Source organism: Cervus elaphus, chromosome 8, assembly GCF_910594005.1.
Source record: "Cervus elaphus chromosome 8, mCerEla1.1, whole genome shotgun sequence".
Classification (NCBI taxonomy): domain Eukaryota; kingdom Metazoa; phylum Chordata; class Mammalia; order Artiodactyla; family Cervidae; genus Cervus; species Cervus elaphus.
Genome location: NC_057822.1, coordinates 17,221,323 through 17,244,217, shown reverse-complemented (window position 1 = coordinate 17,244,217; position 22,895 = coordinate 17,221,323). Strand labels below are relative to the sequence as shown.

At 41.6% G+C, this 22,895-nt stretch overlaps 1 protein-coding gene across 9 annotated transcripts in view; it reads left to right on the top strand.

The window, feature by feature from the left end:
• Window positions 1-22,895, top strand: part of LOC122698565 (nuclear body protein SP140-like protein) — a 90,402-nt gene that overhangs the window by 19,018 nt on the left and 48,489 nt on the right. For 4 of the 9 annotated variants that reach the window (XM_043909728.1, XM_043909724.1, XM_043909726.1 and 1 more), the window contains exons 6-12: window positions 3,840-3,923; window positions 6,133-6,216; window positions 9,345-9,413; window positions 11,121-11,192; window positions 15,242-15,322; window positions 19,831-19,932; window positions 21,053-21,133. In XM_043909728.1, coding sequence (XP_043765663.1) covers window positions 3,840-3,923; window positions 6,133-6,216; window positions 9,345-9,413; window positions 11,121-11,192; window positions 15,242-15,322; window positions 19,831-19,932; window positions 21,053-21,133 — 573 coding nt within the window. The remainder of the gene's footprint in view (window positions 1-3,839; window positions 3,924-6,132; window positions 6,217-9,344; window positions 9,414-11,120; window positions 11,193-15,241; window positions 15,323-19,830; window positions 19,933-21,052; window positions 21,134-22,895) is intronic. The other 5 variants (XM_043909727.1, XM_043909729.1, XM_043909730.1 and 2 more) reach the window with 5 other exon arrangements.

Sequence of the window (22,895 nt, the reverse complement as noted above, 5' to 3'; positions counted from 1 at the left end):
ACTGGTTGGATCTCCTTGCAGTCCAAGGGACTCTCAAGAGTCTTCTCCAACACCACGGTTCAAAAGCATCAATTTTTCGGCCCTCAGCTTTCTTCACAGTCCAACTCTCACATCCATACATGACCACTGGAAAAACCATAGCCTTGACCAGACGGACCTTTGTTGGCAAAGTAATGTCTCTGCTTTTTAATATGCTGTTTAGGTTGGTCATAACTTTCCTACCAAGGAGTAAGCATCTTTTAATTTCATGGCTGCAATCACCATCTGCAGTGATTTTGGAGCCCGGAAAAATAAAATCAGCTACTGTTTCCACTGTTTCCCCATCTATTTTCCTGAAGTGATGGGACCAGATGTGTGCTGAGTCACTTTGAATTGGCAGTTTTGATGGAGCAGTGCCTTGGCCTGGTTTCTCATGCTTGTTACCATCTCCTGGGTCACTGGTACAGCTATAGCAATATTTACTTCCTGTTTGTGCCGTTCATAAAAATAGCCACTTCCTGTCTGTGCCTTTCAGACAGTGTCTTTCCCTGTTTCCTGGATCTCTCCCCACCCCTCCCACCCCAGGGAAATAAGAGTTTCTCTTCAGTGTTGTGTCTCTCTAACCAGATCTTCTTCCCTGGCCCAAGATCTTTTTTCCTTCCTTCCTTCTTCCCTCCCTCCATTCTTTCCTTCCTTCCTTTCTCTCTTCTTTTTAAAATCTTCAACTTCTAAAGACGTTGGGGCTTTTCTTCTATAACATAGGTCTATTTCTTTAGAAACATTACCTTTCTCTTGAAAAAATCCTTCTGCTTCTTCCCTAGTCTTAGTTGCACATAGAATTTACAGAGCACATTCCATATTTACTATTTATTTATTTTTTCCATTTATTTTTATTAGTTGGAGGCTAATTACTTTACAATATTGTAGTGGTTTTTGTCATACATTGACATGAATCAGCCATGGATTTACATGTATTCCCCATCCCAATCTCCCCTCCCACCTCCCTCTCTACCCGATCCCTCTGGGTCTTCCCAGTGCACCAGGCCCGAGCACTTGTCTCATGCATCCAATCTGGGCTAGTGATCTGTTTCACCCTAGATAATATACATGTTTCGATGCTGTTCTCTCAAAACATCCCACCCTCACCTTCTCCCACAGAGTCCAAAAGTCTGTTCTGTACATCTGTGTCTCTTTTTCTGTTTTGCATATAGGGTTATCATTACCATCTTTCTAAATTCCATATACATGTGTTAGTATACTGTATTGGTCTTTATCTTTCTGGCTTACTTCACTCTGTATAATGGGCTCCAGTTTCATCCATCTCATTAGAACTGACTCAAATGAATTCTTTTTGATGGCTGAGTAATATTCCATGGTGTATATGTACCACAGCTTCCTTATCCATTCGTCTGCTGATGTGCATCTACGTTGCTTCTATGTCCTGGCTATTATAAACAGTGCTGCGATGAACACTGAGGTGCATGTGTCTCTTTCAGATCTGGTTTCCTCAGTGTGTATGCCCAGAAGTGGGATTGCTGGGCAGTTCTATTTCCAGTTTTTTAAGAAATCTCCATACTGTTCTTCATAGCGGCTGTACTAGTTTGCATTCCCACCAACAGTGTAAGAGGGTTCCCTTTTCTCCACACCCTCTCCAGCATTTATTGCTTGTAGACTTTTGGATAGCAGCCATCCTGACTGGTGTGTAATGGTACCTCATTGTGGTTTTGATTTGCATTTCTCTGATAATGAGTGATGTTGAGCATCTTTTCTTGTGTTTCTTAGCCATCTGTATGTCTTTGGAGAAATGTCTGTTTAGTTCTTTGGCCCATTTTTTGATTGGGTCATTTATTTTTCTGGAATTGAGCTGCAGGAGTTGCTTGTATATTTTTGAGATTAATCCTTTGTCTGTTGCTTCATTTGCTATTATTTTCTCCCAATCTGAGGGCTGTCTTTTCACCTTGCTTATGGTTTCCTTTGTTGTGCAAAAGCTTTTAAGTTTCATTAGGTCCCATTTGTTTATTTTTGCTTTTATTTCCAATATTCTGGGAGGTGGGTCAGGATCCTGCTGTGATTTATGTCGGAGAGTGTTTTGCCTATGTTCTCCTCTAGGAGTTTTATAGTTTCTGGTCTTACATTTAGATCTTTAATCCATTTTGAGTTTATTTTTGTGTATGGTATTAGAAAGTGTTCTAGATTCATTCTTTTACAAATGGTTGACCAGTTTTCCCAGCACCACTTGTTAAAGAGGTTATCTTTTTTCCATTTATATTCTTACCTCCTTTGTCAAAGATAAGGTGTCCATAGGTTCGTGTATTTATCTCTGGGCTTTCTATTCTGTTCCATTGATCTATATTTCTGTCTTTGTGCCAGTACCATACTGTCTTGATGACTGTGGCTTTGTAGTATAGTCTGAAGTCAGGCAGGTTGATTCCTCCAGTTCCATTCTTCTTTCTCAAGATTACTTTGGCTATTCGAGGTTTTTTGTATTTCCATACAAATTGTGAAATTATTTGTTCTAGTTCTGTGAAAAATACCGTTGGTAGCTTGTTAGGGATTGCATTGAATCTATAGATTGCTTTGGGTAGTATAGTCATTTTGACAATATTGATTCTTCCAAACTCATTCTATGTGGCCACCATCAGCCTAATTCCAAAACCAGACAAAGATGCCACAAAAAAAGAAAACTATAGGCCAATATCACTGATGAACATAGATGCAAAAATCCTTAACAAAATTCTAGGAGACAGAATCCAAAAACATATTAAAAAATCATACATCATGACCAAGTGGGCTTTATCCCAGGAATGCAAGGATTCTTTAATATCTGCAAATCAATCAATGTAATACACCACATTAACAAATTGAAAGATAAAAACCACATGATTATCTCAATAGATGCAGAAAAAGCCTTTGACAAAATTCAACATCCATTTATGATAAAAACTCTCCAGAAAGCAGGAATAGAAGGAACATACCTCAACATAATAAAAGCTATATAGGACAAACCCACAGCAAGCATTACTGTCAATGGTGAAAAATTGAAAGCATTTCCCCTAAAATCAGGAACAAGACAAGGGTGCCCACTCTCACCACTACTATTCAACATAGTTTTGGAAGTTTTGGCCACAGCAATCAGAGCAGAAAAAGAAGTAAAAGGAATCCAGATAGGAAAAGAAGAAGTGAAAATCTTGCTGTTTGCAGATGACATGATCCTCTACATAGAAAACCCTAAAGACTCTTCCAGAAAATTACTAGAGCTAATCAACAAATATAGTAAATTTGCAGGATATAAAACTAACACACAGAAATCCCTTGCATTCCTATACACTAACAATGAGAAAACAGAAAGAGAAGTTAAGGAAACAATACCATTCACCATCGCAACGAAAAGAATAAAATACTTAGGAGTATATCTACCTAAAGAAACAAAAGACCTATACATAGAAAACTATAAAACACTGATGAAAGAAATCAAAGAGGACACAAACAGATGGAGAAATATACCGTGTTCATGGACTGGAAGAATCAATATTGTCAAAATGACTATACTATTTATTTTAAATTGGCTTTCATTGTTTCCTGGTCATTTGAAAAGGGAGTTGACCACTGTTTACAATTTTCCACTGTCCATTCTTTTTTAAACCTTGAGAGGTGTGTTCAGTGTGGAACAGCCGTAAGATTACAGGGGCAACATCAAGTCTCACAGGACTTGAGAGACCCACTGAAGCCCAGGGTTCTCTGAGGGCTGGAAGGTTTTCCCTGAACTGTGGGAGTCAAGGATGTGACTGGATGTGTAACTGTGAGATGCAACTCCTGGTCCCTATCTGAGATCTCTACTTGTCTTTCCTTTCTCTTCTCAGCGATTTGTGACAACTTCTATTACCAAACCATTGATGAAGGAGAGACAAAGGAGATGCTCAACTCACAATTAAACCATGAACAAGGTAATTCTGACTTGACAGAAGCTTGTTTTCTCATCTGCTAAGAAAGAAGGAGATCAAAGGTCAGGGGATTGAGCTTTTGGTGCAACAGGAAATGGGGAAACCAGAGCAGCAGTGTGTGTATGGGCTCCAGTTAGGCAACCAGATCTGGAATCCAAGAATATTACCAGGCAGCTGTGACAACCGAGAAGGCAGAACATAAGTCCGAGAGAGGTCTCACTGTGACAGTGAGGCAGAATTAAGGTGAAGAACTGATAGCAGTAACCATGAGTTAGGAATTCAGTGGACCTGGGAAAGGATAAGGGTTTGGTGTTATTTGGACTTCGCTGGTGGCTTAGATGGTAAAGAATCCGCCTGCCAATGCAGGAGACCCAGGTTTGATCCCTGGGTCAGCAAGATCCCCTGGAGGAGAAAATGGCAACCAGCTCCATTTATCTGGCCTGGAAAATCCCATGGACAGAGGAGACTGGCGGGCTACAGACCAAGGGGTTGCAAAGAGTCGGACACGACTGAGCGTGTAACATACAGAGATAGAGAAGTCCAAAGAGGAAGTCTTTGATGTGTCAAAAGAAGAAACTATTGTAAAGTTCACTCATAATAAAAAAGAGGAAGAGAGGAAGAAGTAATTGTATGCAGAAGAAAATGTGGAGGAAATAGTGTTTTGTAGAAAAGAAGAAAAGGAAAAGGGAAGGAGTAAAAAGGGAAGAAGAGAACCAAGGTCAGTAATAAATTTCTGACAATAGTTACAACACACAACATCCATGAACCAGTAGACACAAGGTCAACAGTTGACATGGATCAACTTGTTTAATGCTCACTTATGCAATACATAATTTTGCAAGCTGTATGCATGTTTTCTAACTTTTTAATCATTTCATTCATATTATTACTAATAATTATTCATTCTAAGACATTGATTGAAAATTATGATTTCTTTCTAAGTTACTGTAATTCAAATATTTCTTTATCAGGAGCATCTCACTTATTTCTCATAACAATCCTGTCATAAGGGTTTTGTTACTCCCATTTTTCAGGAGAAGAAACAGAGATGTGAAGGTAGCTAGAGATTTAGTGAGTGAAACTCCCTTGAAACCCAGGAAAACTGTCTCCATCCTTAAGCCAAATGATCAATAGTAAATTTAATTATTTGTTAAATGTTGGGTTTTTTTTCCCCCTTGGAAATGACCAGTGCAAGAAAAAACTGAAGAATGGCTTTGCAGAATACCATGAATATGTATCTTTAATTTGTATTTATACCTCAAAGATTACATATTTTAGACATGTATTAATACATTTATGTAACATTTTGATATATTTAATAATAACACTTATTCTTTTGAATGAAGACCAGTTGCTAAAAGTATAAAATGTACATTAAAAAGTAAAAAGTATGTAAAAAATATGTTTAGAGATTCATCTACTACTGGGAATAGTGGAAATGAGAATGGGTGGTGGAAGGATTCATAACAGTTATTAGTAAAGAGTAAAAGGTACATCACATAGAATGATGGAGAATGTATAAATAATTCTTATGAATGAATAATAAAAAAACACAGCACCACTTTTAAAAAAGTGACAGAAGTCTTGAAGAGACATTTCACTCAGAAGATATAAAATGGCCAATAAGGACATAAGTGAAGTGAACATTAGTCATTGGGGAAAAGCCACAAGAAGCTACCATTTGGTTATTAGAATTGCTAAAATTAAAAATACTGACAACACCAAATGCGGTGGGACCTATGGACCAACTAGAACTCCTTTATGTATGTTGATGGTTTGAATATAAAGTGATATAACCACCTTGGAAAACTGTTTGGCAGTCTCTTATAAAGTTAAACATAACCTACCACCCAGCGGTTCCACTCCTAAGTATATTTTCGTAAGGAATGAAAACATGTTCATACAAAGATTTGTACAATGTTATTGTAGCTTTATTCCTAATAGCTAAAATCTGGAACCAATTCAAATTTTCATCAATAAGAGAGGGAATAAACTGTGATATATTTATTAAATGCAATATTATTCAGCAATATAAGGAATGAACTACTGATATATGTAACCACAAGGATGAATCTCAGAAACATTATGTTGAGAAAAGAAGTCAGTTACAGAAGGACATGCTGTGTGATCCTATTGATGTAAGCATCCCTACAGACAAGTCTCTTCTCCGGATACTGCCTGAGTTCTATCATTTCCTTGTTGCTCTCTTTAGTGTCCTTGGAATACTCACCTCTCCAAACGAACAGTGTAAGAGGATTTGAAGGTATGCCCAGACTACTGACATATAATAGGCAAGGTAACTATCATTTAATTTGTCAATTCTATATTAAATCTTTGTTTTCTTGTCTTCATGGAAGCAGAGCCTACCTTCTGTCTCCTGTCCTAAGCCTCTGCCAGATCCCACTTCTCCTACCTGCACTTAGTGCTCTCAGATGAAACAGAGACAATGAGCAAAGGAAACTGAACTCCTGAGCAGGTGGAGCACCCATTGATAGGGAATATGAAAAGAGAAAATGGAGAAAGTATATAAGGTGTAACTATGTGACCAGTTACAGGAATGGATCCAGTTTTCCAAAAGGAATATAAAATCTTACCCTTCCAGGTTGAGATAGGAGATAATTTTCAATTAGGTTCACAGAATAGTTAAGAGAAACTGGGGAACATCATGCCATGTCAGGTTTACGTGGGAGAGCTGGCCAGTTGGAGGTTCCTGGGACTGTAATCAGAGTCCAAGAGGAGAGTTTTGGAGATGATGAGAAGGCAGAACTTGGAGGATGAAATCACGCAGAAAGACAGAAGTTGAGTAGCATTGAGAGTCAGAGGTCAAGGTAAAGTGGGAGGAACAGAAATGGAAGGGGAGCAAGTATAAGACACAGCAGAGGAGAGATAAACTGAAAAATCTCCAAGGAATCTGAGATAAAAATTGAGAGCCAAAAATATGGAAAGAGAAAGAGCAAGAGGAAAATATCAATGCTAAAAATTGGGAAAAGTCAGAGAGAAGTACAAAGGCAACTGTGTAGAGAAATAGTTGGAGAATGGATGGAAAACAGGTTGAGTGAAAAGAGGATAAAAGAGAGAGAGGAACAGATCAGGACATTGCAGGCTCGAGGTAAGAGCACTGGGTATAAGCAACTTTGGGCAGAAGGATTGGCAACATCAGATGTGAGTTTTCAGATCAAACTCTCCTCAATCATTGAAGTGGCACTTGTAAAATGCTCAGATTGAAAAAGTCCTCTCCCCCAATATTCCAATGATTCCTAAGACCAAATCACCACCCTAGATTGTCTTCACAGTGTATTTATCCATGGACTCAAAGACCATGGTCTGCTAGACATCGGCACTTGAATTCTTTCAAGAACCTTAAACTTGGCACTTCAGGACTGAAAGTAGCTTCTTCATTGCTCAAGCTAGATCTAACTCCTCTTCAGCATTCATGTCTCAGTGACGGGTCACTATTGTCTCATGGGTTTTCACGTTGGAAGTCAAGGCGTCTCCAGGACTCCTCTTGCTCTCAAATACATGCCCGTTACTCATCCAGCATAGTCATCTCTCTTCCAGAATAACTCACACCTGTCCAATCTGTCACACCCTCAAGTCTCAAATCCAGATCTCTGTCATGGTTCTCAAAACAGGCTCTACTCATAACTTTCCTCTAACCTTACTCCCATCAAATGTGTCATTTTTACTTCAACCACATGGGGCATATGAAAATGAAAATTAGGTGTTCCTACATACTTTCTTAATACACTAAGGATTAAATATATGTTCCTCTGAGTGGCATCCGTGATCACCCAAGGTGAGCCCCAGGTCTATTTTCACAGCCTCATCACCTGCCTCCTACACTGTTAATTCAATATAGGATAAACTTTTTTCCCCCAGTGATTTTATTTTTTAAATTTGTATTTTTTTCATTTTAAAAATTTTTATGGAAATATAGTTGATTTACAATGTTGAGTTAGTTTCAGCCAATCACTTTACTGATATACATATTCTTTTTTTGCTGATATACAATTCAGATATACATATCTGAGTTGTATATACAATACAGTACAATACAATATACAATACAAAAAATTGTATATACAATCAATTTGCTGATATACAATTCAGATATACATATCTATGTGTGTGTTCAGTCTCTCAGCTGTGTGACCCCATGGACTGTAGCCCACCAGGCTCCTCTGTTCACGGGATTTTCCAGGCAAGAATATTGGAGTGGGTTGCCATTTTCTCCTCTAGGGGTTCTTCCCGACCCAGAGATCAAACCTGGGTCTCCCATGTCTCCCACACTGCAGGCAGATTCTTTACCACTGATCCACTAGGGAAGCCCATATCTATATCTATATATATTCTTTTTTACATGTTCTTTAATTATACATTATTACAAGATATTTGGTTTTGGTTCCTTGTGCTATACAGTAGGTCCTTGTTAACTGATATACAATAGAGTGTATATATTAATCCCAAACTCCTAATTTATCCCTCCCCCATAGCCCCTTTGTAACCATAAGTTTGTTTTCTATGTCTATGAGTCTGTTTCTGTTTTGTAAATAAGTTCGTTGGTATTTTTTTTTTTTAGATCCACATATAAGCCATATCATATGATATTTGTCTTTCTCTGACTTACTCCCATAATAATTTTACTTGTTAAATCTCTCTTTTGTATCTGAGCCTTTTCATATATTTTCTACCTTATTAAGAACTGTTTTCACGTTCCACTGTCTTCCAGTTAACCACCTCATTCTGGCTAAAGCCTACTTAAGACATACTATCTCAGGGACATTTTTCTAGAGAAAGTTAGGAAAAAACAGTTGAGAGACAAAGAATAGCAGAGAAGGAGCAGCACCAGAGAAACAAGAGAAAAAGTTGCAGGAAAAGAGAAAGAGACCGTCCAAGAGACACCAGCAGGAAGAAACAGAGGCAGAGATGGATAAAACACACAGAATCAATGGAAAGGGAAGAAATAGAAAGAAAATGCAGTATAAGAAAAGGAAGATCGTCCCACAGTGGGTGAATTCCTCATCCCCTAGTGAAACCTGGTGAAGCAAAGTTAACCTTCAGATCAGGTTATTTTCTTCTTAGGTGGTGGAGTGGTTAAATAATCTGCCTGTCAATGCAGGAAGCACAAGAGACACGGGTTCAATCCCTGGGTCGGGAATATCCACTGGAGAAGGGAATGGAAACCTGCTCCAGTATTCTTGCCTGGAAAATTTCATGGACAGAGGAGCCTGGTTTGCCACAGTCCATGGGGTTGCAAAAGAGCTGGACATGACTTGAGTGCAATATGGCATGGCATGGCAGGTTGTTTTGGGGAGCAGGGCTTTCCAGTTTCTCAGCCTTTCTTGATTTTCCAGTTATTTTCTTGCTGTGATTCTTCCTTGGTCATAAATTGAAATGCTTGTGGAATCGCAATCTTTTCTGTAGAGATCAGCAACGCCTGGGATGAAGAATGGCCCCAGGAAGCTTCGAGCTTTTCACCAAGATATGTGCCAGGTAAGGATGGGGAGGAACTGCCAGCCGAGGGTGTCAGGTGTCTGAATATATAGCAGGTGTTTATTGAGTGTACTCCACAGTCAAAAGATCTAAAGCGTCCTGGAATCTCATGAGTCCATAACAGCATAAGTAACACAACAAATAGCACAAATGTTCCTAGTGCATTCTACCAGCAATATGCTGGAGAAAAGGGATGTCTCTCATAGCTATGAATGGTAAAAAACTTGCATTAATACCTATTCACCCTTTGTCTTTTCTAGAGAATAAAACCTCAGTATTTTTCTGTTTGCTTATAATACTATTATTTTGTTATATGTTGTGTGCTTATATATTTTGTTTGTTTATAATGCTAACTTTGGAAACCAGCCCCCCCAAAGAAGCATGTCTTCCAGATCAATTGCTTCCAAGTTTAAAGTATAATTTTTGTCAACCAATAATATTATTTATTATACGACTATTATTATTATTTTTGTGTGTGTGCAATAGAGTTTATTAAAGTATAAAAGGGATAGGGAAAGCTTCTGACATAGACATCAGAAGGGGGCAGAAAGAGTTCCCACTTGCTAGTGTTAGCAATGGAGTTATATACTCTCCAATGAATCTGAAGAATGTCTGAAGATTGTAAAGACCTCACCAGACCTACTCCCATAATTTACATTTTAAGATAACAGGATTAGCCAGAAGGTTTAATCCAGAGATTGTCCTCAGGCAGGATACATTATTGTTATATAATCCTAAGGAATGTATTGGAAAGAAAAAAAGCTTGTCCTTTCTTCCTCGAGAATTCCAGACCCGTCTCTCCTTGGGGACCCCTAGACTTCTTATCAACCTGCCTAGGCAATGACTCTCTCATTCCTCCTTTTTCTTTTAGGAGAATTATGTTGCCAAGGGAAAGCGGCATTGTTTTCATTTCATAACTACTTCCTGCTGTTTAGGGGCGTGGTCCCTAAATTGTTGAGGCAACATATTCTCCTAACTTTCATATTGAGGGTCTCTGATCCAGGGGCTCCAACTAATAGTTGGAGGAGGCTGTGGCACTCGTAGGAGCTTAGACAACCATTTGTAAATTAAAAGCTTTTAGATGGTTAGAAAACCCCATTAAATAGTTACAGACCTAAGGCAAAATAGACTATTATTTTTCAAAGAATCTTGGCAAACAAGGTATCATTCTTATCTCCACAGAGTTATGGGTGTAAACAGATGGGCTGTTACTTATTCCTATTGTATAGGTAAGGAAATAGAAGCACTGAAGTGTGTAAGGGTCTTTTAGCAGTCCAAAACGAGTTAAACAAGCTAGGCAACCAGCATTCTCGATGACTCAGAGTGGTGACTGTTGGGTAGGGCTGGCAGAGAGTCAGGGCAGCTAAAACCTAGAAAGAAAAACTGTCGGGAGTAGGGAAAACTGATAAAGAATGTTGAAGGGCAAAAAAGAAAAAGCCCAGAGGGTAAAGGAGGTGTGTGATCCTTCATGGCACAGAAATGACCATGTGTGAGGACAGAAAAATGAGGAGAAAGGTGACTGGGGGCTAAAGAGAAGGAAAACAGGGAGAGCAAAGCTCCAGTGGGTCTTAAGTGAAGTCCTTGGAACAACAGTATTGTTTTCCCAAGGAGAAGCTTACCCGAGCACTGGACATCACAACTTAGCATCATCCATGGTCTGTTCCCCCATCACACTGTCTGGTTGGTCTTTTCTCTGTTTCTCTTCAGGTTCCTCTAAGCACAAATCTCTCCAAAGGACCAGCAAAGGCAATCCTGCAGAGATGCCCAGACTGCAGCCAGGTAAATGGGAGCTGGGGAACAGTGGAAACAGTGGCTGACTTTACCTTTTTGGGCTCCAGAATCACTGCAGATGGTGATTGCAGCCATGAAATTAAAAGACGCTTACTCCTTGGGAGGAACGTTATGACCAACCTAGACAGCATATTAAAAAGCAGAGACATTAATTTGCTAACAAAGGTCAGTCTAGTCAAGGCTGTGGTTTTTCCAGTGGTCAAGTATGGATATGAGAGTTGGACTGTGAAGAAAGCTGAGCACCAAAGAATTGATGCTTTTGAACTGTGATGTTGGAGAAGACTCTTGAGAGTCCCTTGGACTGCAAGGAGATCCAACCAGTCCATCCTAAAGGAGAAAGGTGAAACTCCAATACTTTGGCCACCTGATGCGAAGGGCTGACTCATTTGAAAAGGCCCTGATGCTGGGAAAGATTGAGGGCAGGAGGAGAAGGGGATGACAGAGAATGAGATGGTTGGATGGCATCACCGACTCAATGGATACGAGTTTGGGTAAACTCCGGGAGTTGGTGATGGACAGGTAGGCCTGGCGTGCTGCGGTTCATGGGGTTGCAAAGAGTTGGACATGACTGAGCGACTGAACTGAACTGAACTGAATTAAGTGACCAATGATCTCATTGATTTGTTTACATGTCTGTATGCAAGGAACATGTTCCTCCTCCCTCCAAACACAGATACACCTATTTACTTGGCCTCTGATTGCTTTCTTCCATGTAAGGGAGGCAAGAGGGAAAGAGGGGCTAATGGCCTTAATGGAGGGGCTTCTGGATGGAGAATTTAAGGGCACAGCATAATGAAAATGTAGATTGAGGGCACCACATGGAGTTGCCTAAGTAGGTCTAATTTTATTTAAGTTTGTGGAATCTAAGGCTTCCCAGGTGGTTCAGTGGTAAAGAACCTTCCTGCCTATGCAGGAGCCACAGAAGCCACGGGTTCAATCCCTGGGTCGGGAAGATCCCCTGGATTAGGAAATGGCAACCCGCTCCAACAGTCTTGCCTGGGAAATTCCATGGAAAGAGGAGTCTGGCAAGCTACAGTCCAAGGGGTTGCAAAGAGTCAGATGTGAGTGAGCAACTAAACACACATGCACGCACGCACATATGAAATCTAAATACTACCAACTTGGAGTTTAGAGGAGAGCAGTCATTATAAACTTGCTTTCCAGGATTGCATAGGATTAATGACATACTAAGAATAGCAGAGACAAAGTGAGTGTGAATGAAAGAATAAACAGGGATGGATTAAAGACCTAAATGTAAGGCCAGATACTGTAAAACTCTTAGAGGAAAACATAGGCAGAACACTCTGTGACATAAATCCCAGCAAGATCTTTCTTGATCCATTTCCTAGAGTAATGAAAATAAAAAACAAAAGTAAACATGTACATTACCATGTTCATTATCATGTTCTAAAAGCATGAACTTAATTACTCAGCAGAAATAGAGTCACAGATGTAGAAGAGCAAGTGAAAGTCACTCAGTGGTGTCCAACTTTTTGTGACCCTATGGAATTTCATGGAGTCCATGAAATTCTCCAGGTCAGAATACTGGAGTGGGTAGCCTTTCCCTTCTCCAGGGGATTTTCTCCACCCAAGGATCAATCCTGGGTCTCCTGCATTGCAGGAAGATTCTTTACCATCTGAGCCACCAGGGAAGTCCATACCTTCCCCCAATCATCCTCCCACCACATCCGTTCTCTTCAACTCACCTAGATGATGCTTTGAAAAGGCAAGTTGGCTTATCTCACTTGCCTACCTTAAATCAATAATTCCTGTCATCATAATGATTAAATCTGTCCCTTATTTTTCTTCCCATGGCTCCAGCCTCACGCGTGCCTCTCTGGCAATGACTCTAAAGTTCATGTAAAACTTTGCAGTACTTTAAATTTTGATGAATTTTCTCATTTGCGCCTTTGTGCACACTTAGTCCTATGCTGGGAACAGTTTTCTCACTAACTGGTGAAGTTACATGGAAATTATAGACCATGTCAGAGATACCTTCTCTGATCCCTAGTTCTAGAAAGCAAGAGTCTGAGAAATGGGGCGAGGACCTACAGATCAGCATCGAGGACAGAAGGGGGAGAAAAAGGCAGGTGGAAACAGACATGAGAAAAGAAACAAATCAGACAAAGAGAGGTACCAAGAGGTTCCAACAGCAAGATACTGAGGTAGAAATAGAAGAAGCAGAGATGTGCAGAAAGACTGGGAACGAGAAAGCAAATAAGGTTGGGAGACAAAGTGTGCAAGGTCCCTTAGAGTCTCCATTAGATTATTGGATTGTGCAAGCTCTCTTGCCTTCATGAAACAGTAACGCACAGGCACGTAAATTGTCATAACGACTATTTTATGGATGGGGAAATAAAGCACAGAAAGGCACGGAGGTTATTTTTGCAAGGGCAAGGTAGAAAAGGAAGAGTAGGCACCAGCATCCTGGGTGTGTCCCTGAGGGCAGCGGCATGCAAAGCCAGCTGGCAGTCAGAGTGAGGTCAGGTGGTCAGAAGAGGAAGAGGAAGCCCAAGGAGTTCTGCAGGTTCTTAAAGGAGTGAACTCGGGTCCAGGAGAAAATTTTAGTTAAGGAAAAATTTATATCAGTGGGGAGGGAAGGGAAACCACTGAGAGATGGGGAGTATAGAAACGGACCCAATCATTTGTGCTTGAAGAGAAGTAGAAAGGATAATAGGGGAAAAGAGATACACTATCACTGAAAAACAAACAAAAAAACCTCAAGACATGAAAACAAGAAGCCCAAACAATTAAATGGATGCACAGCTAGGAAACAGAGCTGTGTGGTCGTGGAGCTGTGGGTAGGACACTGACAGGGAGACAGAAGGAGAGGAGGTGCAAGCAGATGGCAAAGAAACAGAAGGAGACGGTGTGGCTCTCAGACCAGAGCTTGCAGCAGCCATGTCGCCGTCCCGTCGTGTTGGCACTAGTGCACTGAGGTCTGTCTCTGATCGCCTCCACGTCCATTATGCCTTTGTTTCTCCACAGTGACCAGTGATCCCAAAGCTCCCCAAGTGCCTCCTGAAGGAGAACCCAAGGAGGTGCTCAGTCTACTACAAGCAGAGGGAGAAGATAATTATGATTTAAATTCCTAACTGCTTGAGTAAATGGACAAAAAACATCCTCCACCTTTCTCATCTTGCCACTCTCTTCTTCATAGTCACATACGTATGTTTGCAATTGTGTCAATTTCTCTTATTTTCCCCCAAACTGAGAAAGACTAAGGATAAAGGTGAACTAAGGTGAGTGGGGAGAAGGTAGGGAGACAGGATGTGTCAAAGGTGGACTGGGGTCCCGAAGTAGAAGTGCCTGGGTGACTTCAGCTGCATATAAAATTCACATTGGCATATGGCAAAAACCACCACGATTTTGCAAAGTAATTATCCTCCAATCAAAATAAATAAATTAATTTAAAAAATCCAATTTGGCCATTGAGGCAAGGAGATCACTTTCAGCTTCCTTACAGAAGTCCTAGGAACATGGAAATAAGTTTTGTGAATGATGGACAGGCTTGTGATTTAGAAAGGTGGTGTAGGATTCTTAGAATAGAGCTGGTAAGGGGAGGCTTTCTGGCCCTGTGGTCCATGGGAAGATGGAGGGGAAAATGGGATGGGGAAAGGCAATAAAGAGCAGTGTCAAGGCTGAAAGAAAAAAAATAAAAGAGAGACAGGAGCAGAGGAAACATCACACACAAAAACAAAGAGAAGCATCTAGAGACACTGGCAGAGGAAACAAGGGCAGAGACAGAAAACTATGCAGAGTCAACGGGAAGAGGAAGAAGGAGAAAGAGAATTAGATGTGTAGGGAGTGCAGGAGATGGTGGCTGATTTTCAGCCTCCGGTGGTAATGATGGGAGGGAGTTACCCTGCAGGTCAGGGGAACTCCAAGGGCAGACCATAATGATCTGGGACATAGACAGTCCCACCCAGGAGAGAACTGAGTTTCCCATGTCTTCACCATGAGGTTTTTTTTTTTTTTGCCATGATTTCCCCTGGTTGTATACTGAGACCTCAGAGGGATTTCATTCCTTTCTGCAGAGGATAACAATGCCTGTTATGGGGTCTGTGATGAAGAAGAGCCCCAGGAAGCCCCAAGCTCCCCACCAAGATATGAGCCAGGTAAGGAAGGGGGATTGTCCGCCCTGAGCTGCAGGCTGTCAGATGTCTGAATTCAGAGCTGAACAACATGACTCTGGTTATAACAGATGAGTTCCCACTTAAAGTGAAATGTTAGTCGCTCCATCCTGTCCAACTCTTTGCAAACCCATGGACTGTAGCCCACCAGGCTCCTCTATCCATGGAATTCCACAGGCAAGAATACTGGAGTGGGTTGCCATTTCCTTCTCCAGGGGATGTTCCTGACCTTGAGATAGAACCAGGTCTTCTGCATTGGAGGCAGATTCTTTACCATCTGAGCCACCAGGGAAGCCGTCATGTTGTAGTGGAGTGGAGTCGCTCAGTCGTGTCCGACTTTTTGCGGCCCCATGGACTGTAGCCTACCAGGCTCCTCAGTCCTTGGAATTTTCCAGGCAAGAATACTGGAGTGGGTTGCCATTTCCTTCTCCATGTTGTAGTAGGCCAGTCCTAAAGAAAGTCTTTTATCCTCCACAATCTTTATGTTTATTTACACTAAAGATTTGATATTGTGGTTTTAACTCTTGAGTACCCTTTATTCCTATGAAGAATAAAGATAGATATTTATCTAGTATTTAACAATAATACTATTAGTAATATATTTTCATAACATTGGATAGGCTTCCAGAGGAAAATGGTCCTTGAGATCTACTTGTCAGAAAGAAAAACCAATGACCCAAAATCTCACAAGACAGTTATTGCCACATACTTTTTGTTTTTTATCAAGCTATTGGATTATATAGTGCTTTATTCTTTTCTAAGTACTTTGGCAAACACGATTTCCTTACAAAACTTTAGGATTTAGCCAGGGAAACAGTTATTATTTCTCCTTAGAGATTAGGATATGGAAACATAGAAAAATGATACTTGTTTTTCCCTGAGATTAAAGTAGAAGGAAGGACAAAGACTCACCTGTGTCCCGAGTATCTCATTGCAGGTAGTGGCCATGTGAGGCTCAGCCTCACACAGGGAATTGGGAGATTGGGATTGACATATGTGTGTGTACTCAGTCACTCATTTGAGTCCGACTCTTTGTAACCCCATGGACTGTAGCCCGCTAGGCTCCTCTGTCCATGGAATTTTCCAGGCAAGACTACAGGATCGGGTTCCCAACCCAAGGATCTAATCCTCATCTCTTATGTCTCCTGAATGGCAGACAGATTCTTTACCACTAGAGCCACCTACCATATATAAAATAGATAAATAATAAGAATCTATTGTATAGCACAAAGAACTCTACTCAATACTTTATTATGACCTATATGGAAAAAGAATCTTAAAAAAGAGTGGATATATGTATATGTATAACTGATTCACTTTCCTGGGTACCTTAAACTAATACAATATTTTAAATCAACTATACTCCAATAATAATTAAGAAATAAATGGACATGAAATCTAAATAGAACCAGGCTGCAATATGCTATTAGGGAAGGGAGATAATTTTCAACCTGCTTTCACTAAGATTGTCCCAAGAACATGGACATAGTGAGAATAATCATAATACAGAGAATTCATGCGAAAGACTTTTGAAATTAGCCTGCCAAAGGGAAGGAAAGATTCATGCTCATTTTTCAGTGGCAGAAGATGAGAACTTTGACAATATGGAGGAGGAATATGTGAGATGGACAAAGTAAACAGAAAGGCTGGAATTTTAACTTTTAGATTTAAATTTTAGCATTGCAAACAGAAAGTTAACAATTAGAGAGAAGAGATAGAAGCAAGGAAATGATTTCCCCAGAAGAAAGGAGTTAAACTTAGTAATCAAACAAGGTACAGAGTTTAAAAGGTAGAGAAAGTGATATGAAGAGAAAGACCCTAAAAGGGAAAGTGCTAAGAAGTAGAAAGAGTGGAGGAAAGCATGACAGTTATACATAGAGAAAAAGATAAAGGAGAATGAGTGAAACATCTGTAGAGAGGGAAAACCATGTACAAGGGATGGAGAAGACAGCTGGGGACGTTGTGGGAACTGAAAGAAGGGTTGCTGCATGGAGGCAACTTCTAAAACTAGGAGTTGAACGTGTTAGCAATGAGTTTTCACTTCAGTTCAGTTCAGTCACTCAGTCGTGTCCAACTCTTTGCAACCCCATGGACTGCAGCATGCCAGGCTTCCCTGTCCATCACCAACTCCCAGAGCTTGTTCAAACTCATGACCATCGAGTCAGTGATGCCACTCAACCATCTCATCCTCTGTTGTCCCCTCTTCCTCCTGCCTTCAGTCTTTCCCAGCATCAGGGTCATTTCCCATAAGAAAGTTCTTCACATCAGGTGGCCAAAGTATTGGAGTTTCAGCTTCAGTCCTTCCAATGAGTATTCAGGACTGATTTCAGATTACCCCAATGATCAAAGTGGTACCTGTAATAGCCTCTGAGGCAAGGGGTCTCTCCTCAGCCATTCTTGTCTACTTCCATCTATAACTTAATGATCCCCAAATTCCTATCTCTGGCCCAGACTTGTCTTTTAGGCTCATTCATCTAAGTGCTTGAATATATTTGTACAGGGATCTGAGAGACTGCTCCATTTGGATGGTTTTGGGAAACTTCAGTAGTAGACACTTCCTTAGTTGCATGGATCATCTTTCTTGAAACTGCATCTGCCTCCTTTCCTGGTGTTCTTTGTTTCATTATGAAACTCTACTGTTCCGTTCTTTAGGCAGACACCTAGGGATCATCAGTGTCTCTTCCCCCTCCTTCAATTCACACAACCCATCAATCATCCAGTTTAATCAGCTACACCTTGAACATGTCTCCTGCTCATCCATTGCTTGCCGCTCTCAACACAAAAGCCCTCATCAGATCTCTCTTCTCTCTGGAACCAGAGCCAGAGCAACAATCTCTATCTAGTCTCATACCTTCCCCTAGTCATCCTCCCACCACATCCATCCTCTCCAACTCACCTAGATGACCCTTTGAAAAGGCAAATTGGCTTATCTCACATGCCTACCTTAAATCAGTACTTCCTGTTGTCATAAGGAGTAAATCCTTCCCTTATTTTCCTTTCCATGGCTCCAGTCTTGTGTGTGCCTCTCCTGCAGTGACTTCTAAAGTACGTGTAAAACTTTGCAGTAATTTCAGCTTTGTTGAATTTTTCTCATCTGAGCCTTTTCCACACACTTAGCCCTGTGCTGGGAACAGTTTTTTTGGTCCATTCCACTGTCTAATCTGCTCACTAATTGGTGAAACCACATGCCAATTATATTTACTTAGTTCTTTATATAGTTTTGAGTGCATTGGATCTTACTTGTGGCATGTGGGACCTTCATTGCAATGTTTGGGTTTCTTTCTAGTTGTGGCCTGTGGACTCCAGAGCACGTGGGCTCTGTAGTTACAGCTCATGAGCTTAGTGGCCCCTTGGCATGCAGGATCTTAGTTCCTCGACCAGGGATCAAACCCACATCCTCTGCATTAGAAGGTGGATTCTTAACCACTGGACCACCAAGGAATCCCTCACATGGAAGTTATATACCATCTCAGAGATACCTTTTCGGATCCTTAGTTTTAGAAAACAGCAGTTTGAGAGATGGGGCGAGGATGTAAAGATCAGCATCAGGGAAGGAAGGAGGAGAAAATGGAGGTGGGAACAGACATGGGAAAAGAAACAAATCAGGACAAAGGAAATAGCAAGACATTCCAACAGCAAGACACTGACTGAGGTAGAAATAGAAGAAGCAGAGATGCATGAATAGGGTGAGAATGAGAAAGAGAATAAGGTTGGGAAACCAGATATGCACATTTCCTTACATTCTGCACCAGATTACTGGGTTGTGCAAGCCCTCCTCTTATCTTCACAAAACCAAAAGACAGGTGTGCACACTGTCGCAACCTCTATTTTATGGCTGTGGAAATAAAGCACAGAGTTATTTTTGCAAGGGCAGGGCAGTTATTTTTGCAAGGGCAAGGTAGAAAAGGAAGGGTGGGCACCAGCATCCTGGGTGTGTCCCTGAAGACAGCGGTGTTCGAAGCCAGCTGGCAGTCAAGGTGGGGTCATGTGGTCAGAAGAGGAAGAGGAAGCCCAGGGAGTTCTGCAGGTTCTTGAAGAAGTGAACCAGAGTCCAGGAGGTTTTAGTTAAGGAAAAAGTAATGCTGGTGGGGAGGGAATGGAAATCACTGAGAAACAGGGAGCATGGAAATGGACCAACCACTTGGACTTTAAGTGATCTTGCGTAAGAAAACTAGAATGGATAACAGAGGAAAAGAGACACACTATCACTGAAAAACAAGGAAACAGGAAACCCCAAGACATGAAAACAAGACATGAGGGGAGAAACCCAGACAATCAAACAGATGCACATCGAGGAAACAGAGCTGCGTGGAGGTGGAACTGTGGGCAGGACACTGAGAGGGAGTGAGAAGGAGAAGGGGCGCCAGCAGATGGCAGAGAAACAGACAGCCTGGGGCTCCCAGGAGCAGAGCTTGGAGCAGACATACCACTGTCCCATCGTGTCGGCACGAGCCCGCTGAGGTCTGTCTCTGATCGCCCTCCACGCCCATCAGGTCCTTGTTTCTCTGCAGTGACCTGTGATCCCAAAGCTCCCCAAATACCTCCTGAAGGAAAAGCTGAGGAGGTGCTCAGCCTACTACCAGCAGAGGGAGGAGGTAATTATGTTTTAAATTCCCAATTGCCTCAATAAATGGGAAAAAATCTCCCCTTCTCTCATCTTGCCATTCTCTTCTTCATGTTCACATACATACATAAGAAATTGTGTTGATTTTCTGTTTTGTTTTTCCCCAAACTGTGAGAGATACTAAGGTTAAAGGTGAGTGGAGCTGAGTGGGGAGAGCACCCCTGGGTGGAGAAGGTAGGGAGACAGCATGTGCCAGAGGTGGGCAGGGGTCCCAAAGTAGGAGTGCCTGGGTGACTCTGTGTGTGTGTGTGTGTGTGTGTGTGTGTGTGTGTGTGTGTGTGTGTGTGTGTGTGCTCAGTCATGTCCAACTCTTTCCAACCCCATGGACTGTAGCCCGCCAGGCTCCTCTGTCTATGGAATTTTCCAGGCAAGAATACCAGAGTGGGTTGTCATTTCATTCTTCAGGGGATCTTCCCGACCAGGGTTAGAACTTGGGTGACTTTAAGTGCATATAAAAATCCAGTTGTCAGCAGGTTATGGCCACTGAGGCAAGGAAATCATTTTCACCTTCCTTCTGGAAGTCCTAGGAACACGGAAATAAGTTTTGTGAGTGATGAGTAGGCTTGCGATTTAGAAAGGTGATATAGGATTCTTAGACTAAAGCTGATGAGGGGAAGCTTTTGGCCCCTGTGGTCCATGTGAAAACGGAGGGAAGAATGGGATGGGGAAAGGCAATAAAGAGCAGTGTCAAGGCTGAAAGAAAAAAAATAAAAGAGAGACAGGAGCAGAGGAAACATCACACACAAAAACAAAGAGAAGCATCTAGAGACACTGGCAGAGGAAACAAGGGCAGAGACAGAAAACTATGCAGAGTCAACGGGAAGAGGAAGAAGGAGAAAGAGAATTAGATGTGTAGGGAGTGTGGGAGATGGTGGCTGGTTCTCAGCCTCCAGTGGTAATGATGGGAGGGAGCTACCCTGCAGGTCAGGGGAACTCCAAGGGCAGACCAAGATGGTCTGGGACAAGGACAGCCTCACCCAGGAGAGAACTGAGCTTCCTGTGTCTTCACCATGAGGTTTTGGGGGTTTTTTTGCCATGATTTTCCCTGGTTGTATACTGAGACCTCTGAGGGGTTTCATTCCTTTCTGCAGAGGATAACAATGCCTGTTATGTGATCCGTGAGAAAGAAGAGCCCCAGGAAGCCCCGAGCTCCCCACCAAGATATGAGCCAGGTAAGGAAGGGGGATTGTCAGCCCTGAGCTGCAGGCTGTCAGATGTCTGAATTCAGAGCTGAATAGCACGACCCTGGTTCCCTCCTCATGTTGGAGTTGTTGTTGAATCACTCAGTTGTCTCCAGCTCTGTGTGACCCCATGGACTGCAGCAAGCCAGGCCTCCCTGTCCTTCACCATCTCCTGGAGCTTGCTTAAACTCGTATCCATTGAGTCAGCGATGCCATCCAACCATCTCCTCCTCTGTTGTAGTAAATCAGTCCTAAAGAGTCTGTTTTTCCTCCATAATCTTTATGCTTGTTTACACTCAAGACTCAATATTATGATTCTAACTCCTGGGCACCTCTTATTTCCTATAAAGAATAAAAGGTAGGTATTTATCTAGTGTTTAATGGTAATATTATTTTGTTATAACTTTGGATTGACTTCCAAAGAAACTTGGTCCTTGAGATCTACTTGTCAGAAAGAAAGACCAATGACTCTAAGCCCACAAGCAGTTTTTGCCACATATTCTTCATCAGATTATTGGATTATATAGTGCTTTATTGGGCTTCCCTGATAGCTCAGTTGGTAAAGAACCCACCTGCAATGCAGGAGACTCTGGTTCGATTCCTAAGTTAGGAAGATCCGCTGGAGAAGGGGTAGGCTACCCACTCCAGTATTCTTGGTCTTCCCTTGTGGTTCAGCTGGTAAAGAATCTGCCTGCAATGTGGAGACCTGGGTTGATCCCTGGATTGGGAAGATCCCCTGGAGAAGGGAATGGCTACCCATTCCAGTATTCCGGCTGGGAGAATTTCATGGACTGTATAGTCCATGGGGTCGCAAAGAGTCAAACATGACTGAGTGACTTTCACTTCTAGTGCTTTATTCTTTTTCAAAGTACTTTGGCAAGTGAGATTTCCTCACAAAATTTTAGTTCTTAGCCAGGGAAACTGTTATTATCTTTCCTTAGCAATTAGAATACAGAAGCAGAGAAAAAAGAATATTTGTTTTTCCCTTGAGATCAAAGTAGGAGGAAGGGTGAAGACCAGTGTCCTGAGTATCTCAATACGGGTGGTGGCTGTGTGAGGCTTGTAGGAAGTCAGTGTCATCATATGATGGGAGTCCAAAGGGAGACCTGCAACATCTCAATTACAATAGAACAGAGCCCAAACCAGAGAGCCTTCCACTTCTCAAATAAAGACTGTCAGTAGGGAGTGGAAGAGATTAAGAGAGAGAGAGTGAGGCAAGAAATGAATTCTGCTACAGGATTTGGGGGCTTCCCCTGTGGCTCGGTGGTAAAGAATTCACCTGCCAATTCAGGAGATGTAGGTTTGATCTCTGAGTTGGAAAGATCTCTTGGAGAAAGAAATGGCAACCCATTCCAGTACTCTTGCCTGAAAAACCACATGGACAGAGGAGACTGTGGGCTATAGCCCATGGGATCAAAAAACTTGGACACGACTTGGCAACTAAACAACGACAATAGGATTTGAGAGACCTAGAGGAATACAGCTGGAGAGAATAAGCAAAAAATGAGAACTCAAGATCATCATTGAGGAAAAAACATAAAGATAGGGGATGTTGGGGGGGGGGTAGAGCACACAAAATCAAAGATACATCTTTATAATTATACACAATTATTCTCCTAGTGCAGAAGCAGAAATGTTAAGAGGCAGGTCTATTGATAGGAAACTGAGAAGCAGAGGGCAGGAGAATGAGGTGAATGAAGTGGAAACAGAGGCAGAACAGGCTCCGTTGGATCTCAGGTGTGGTCCTTGGAGC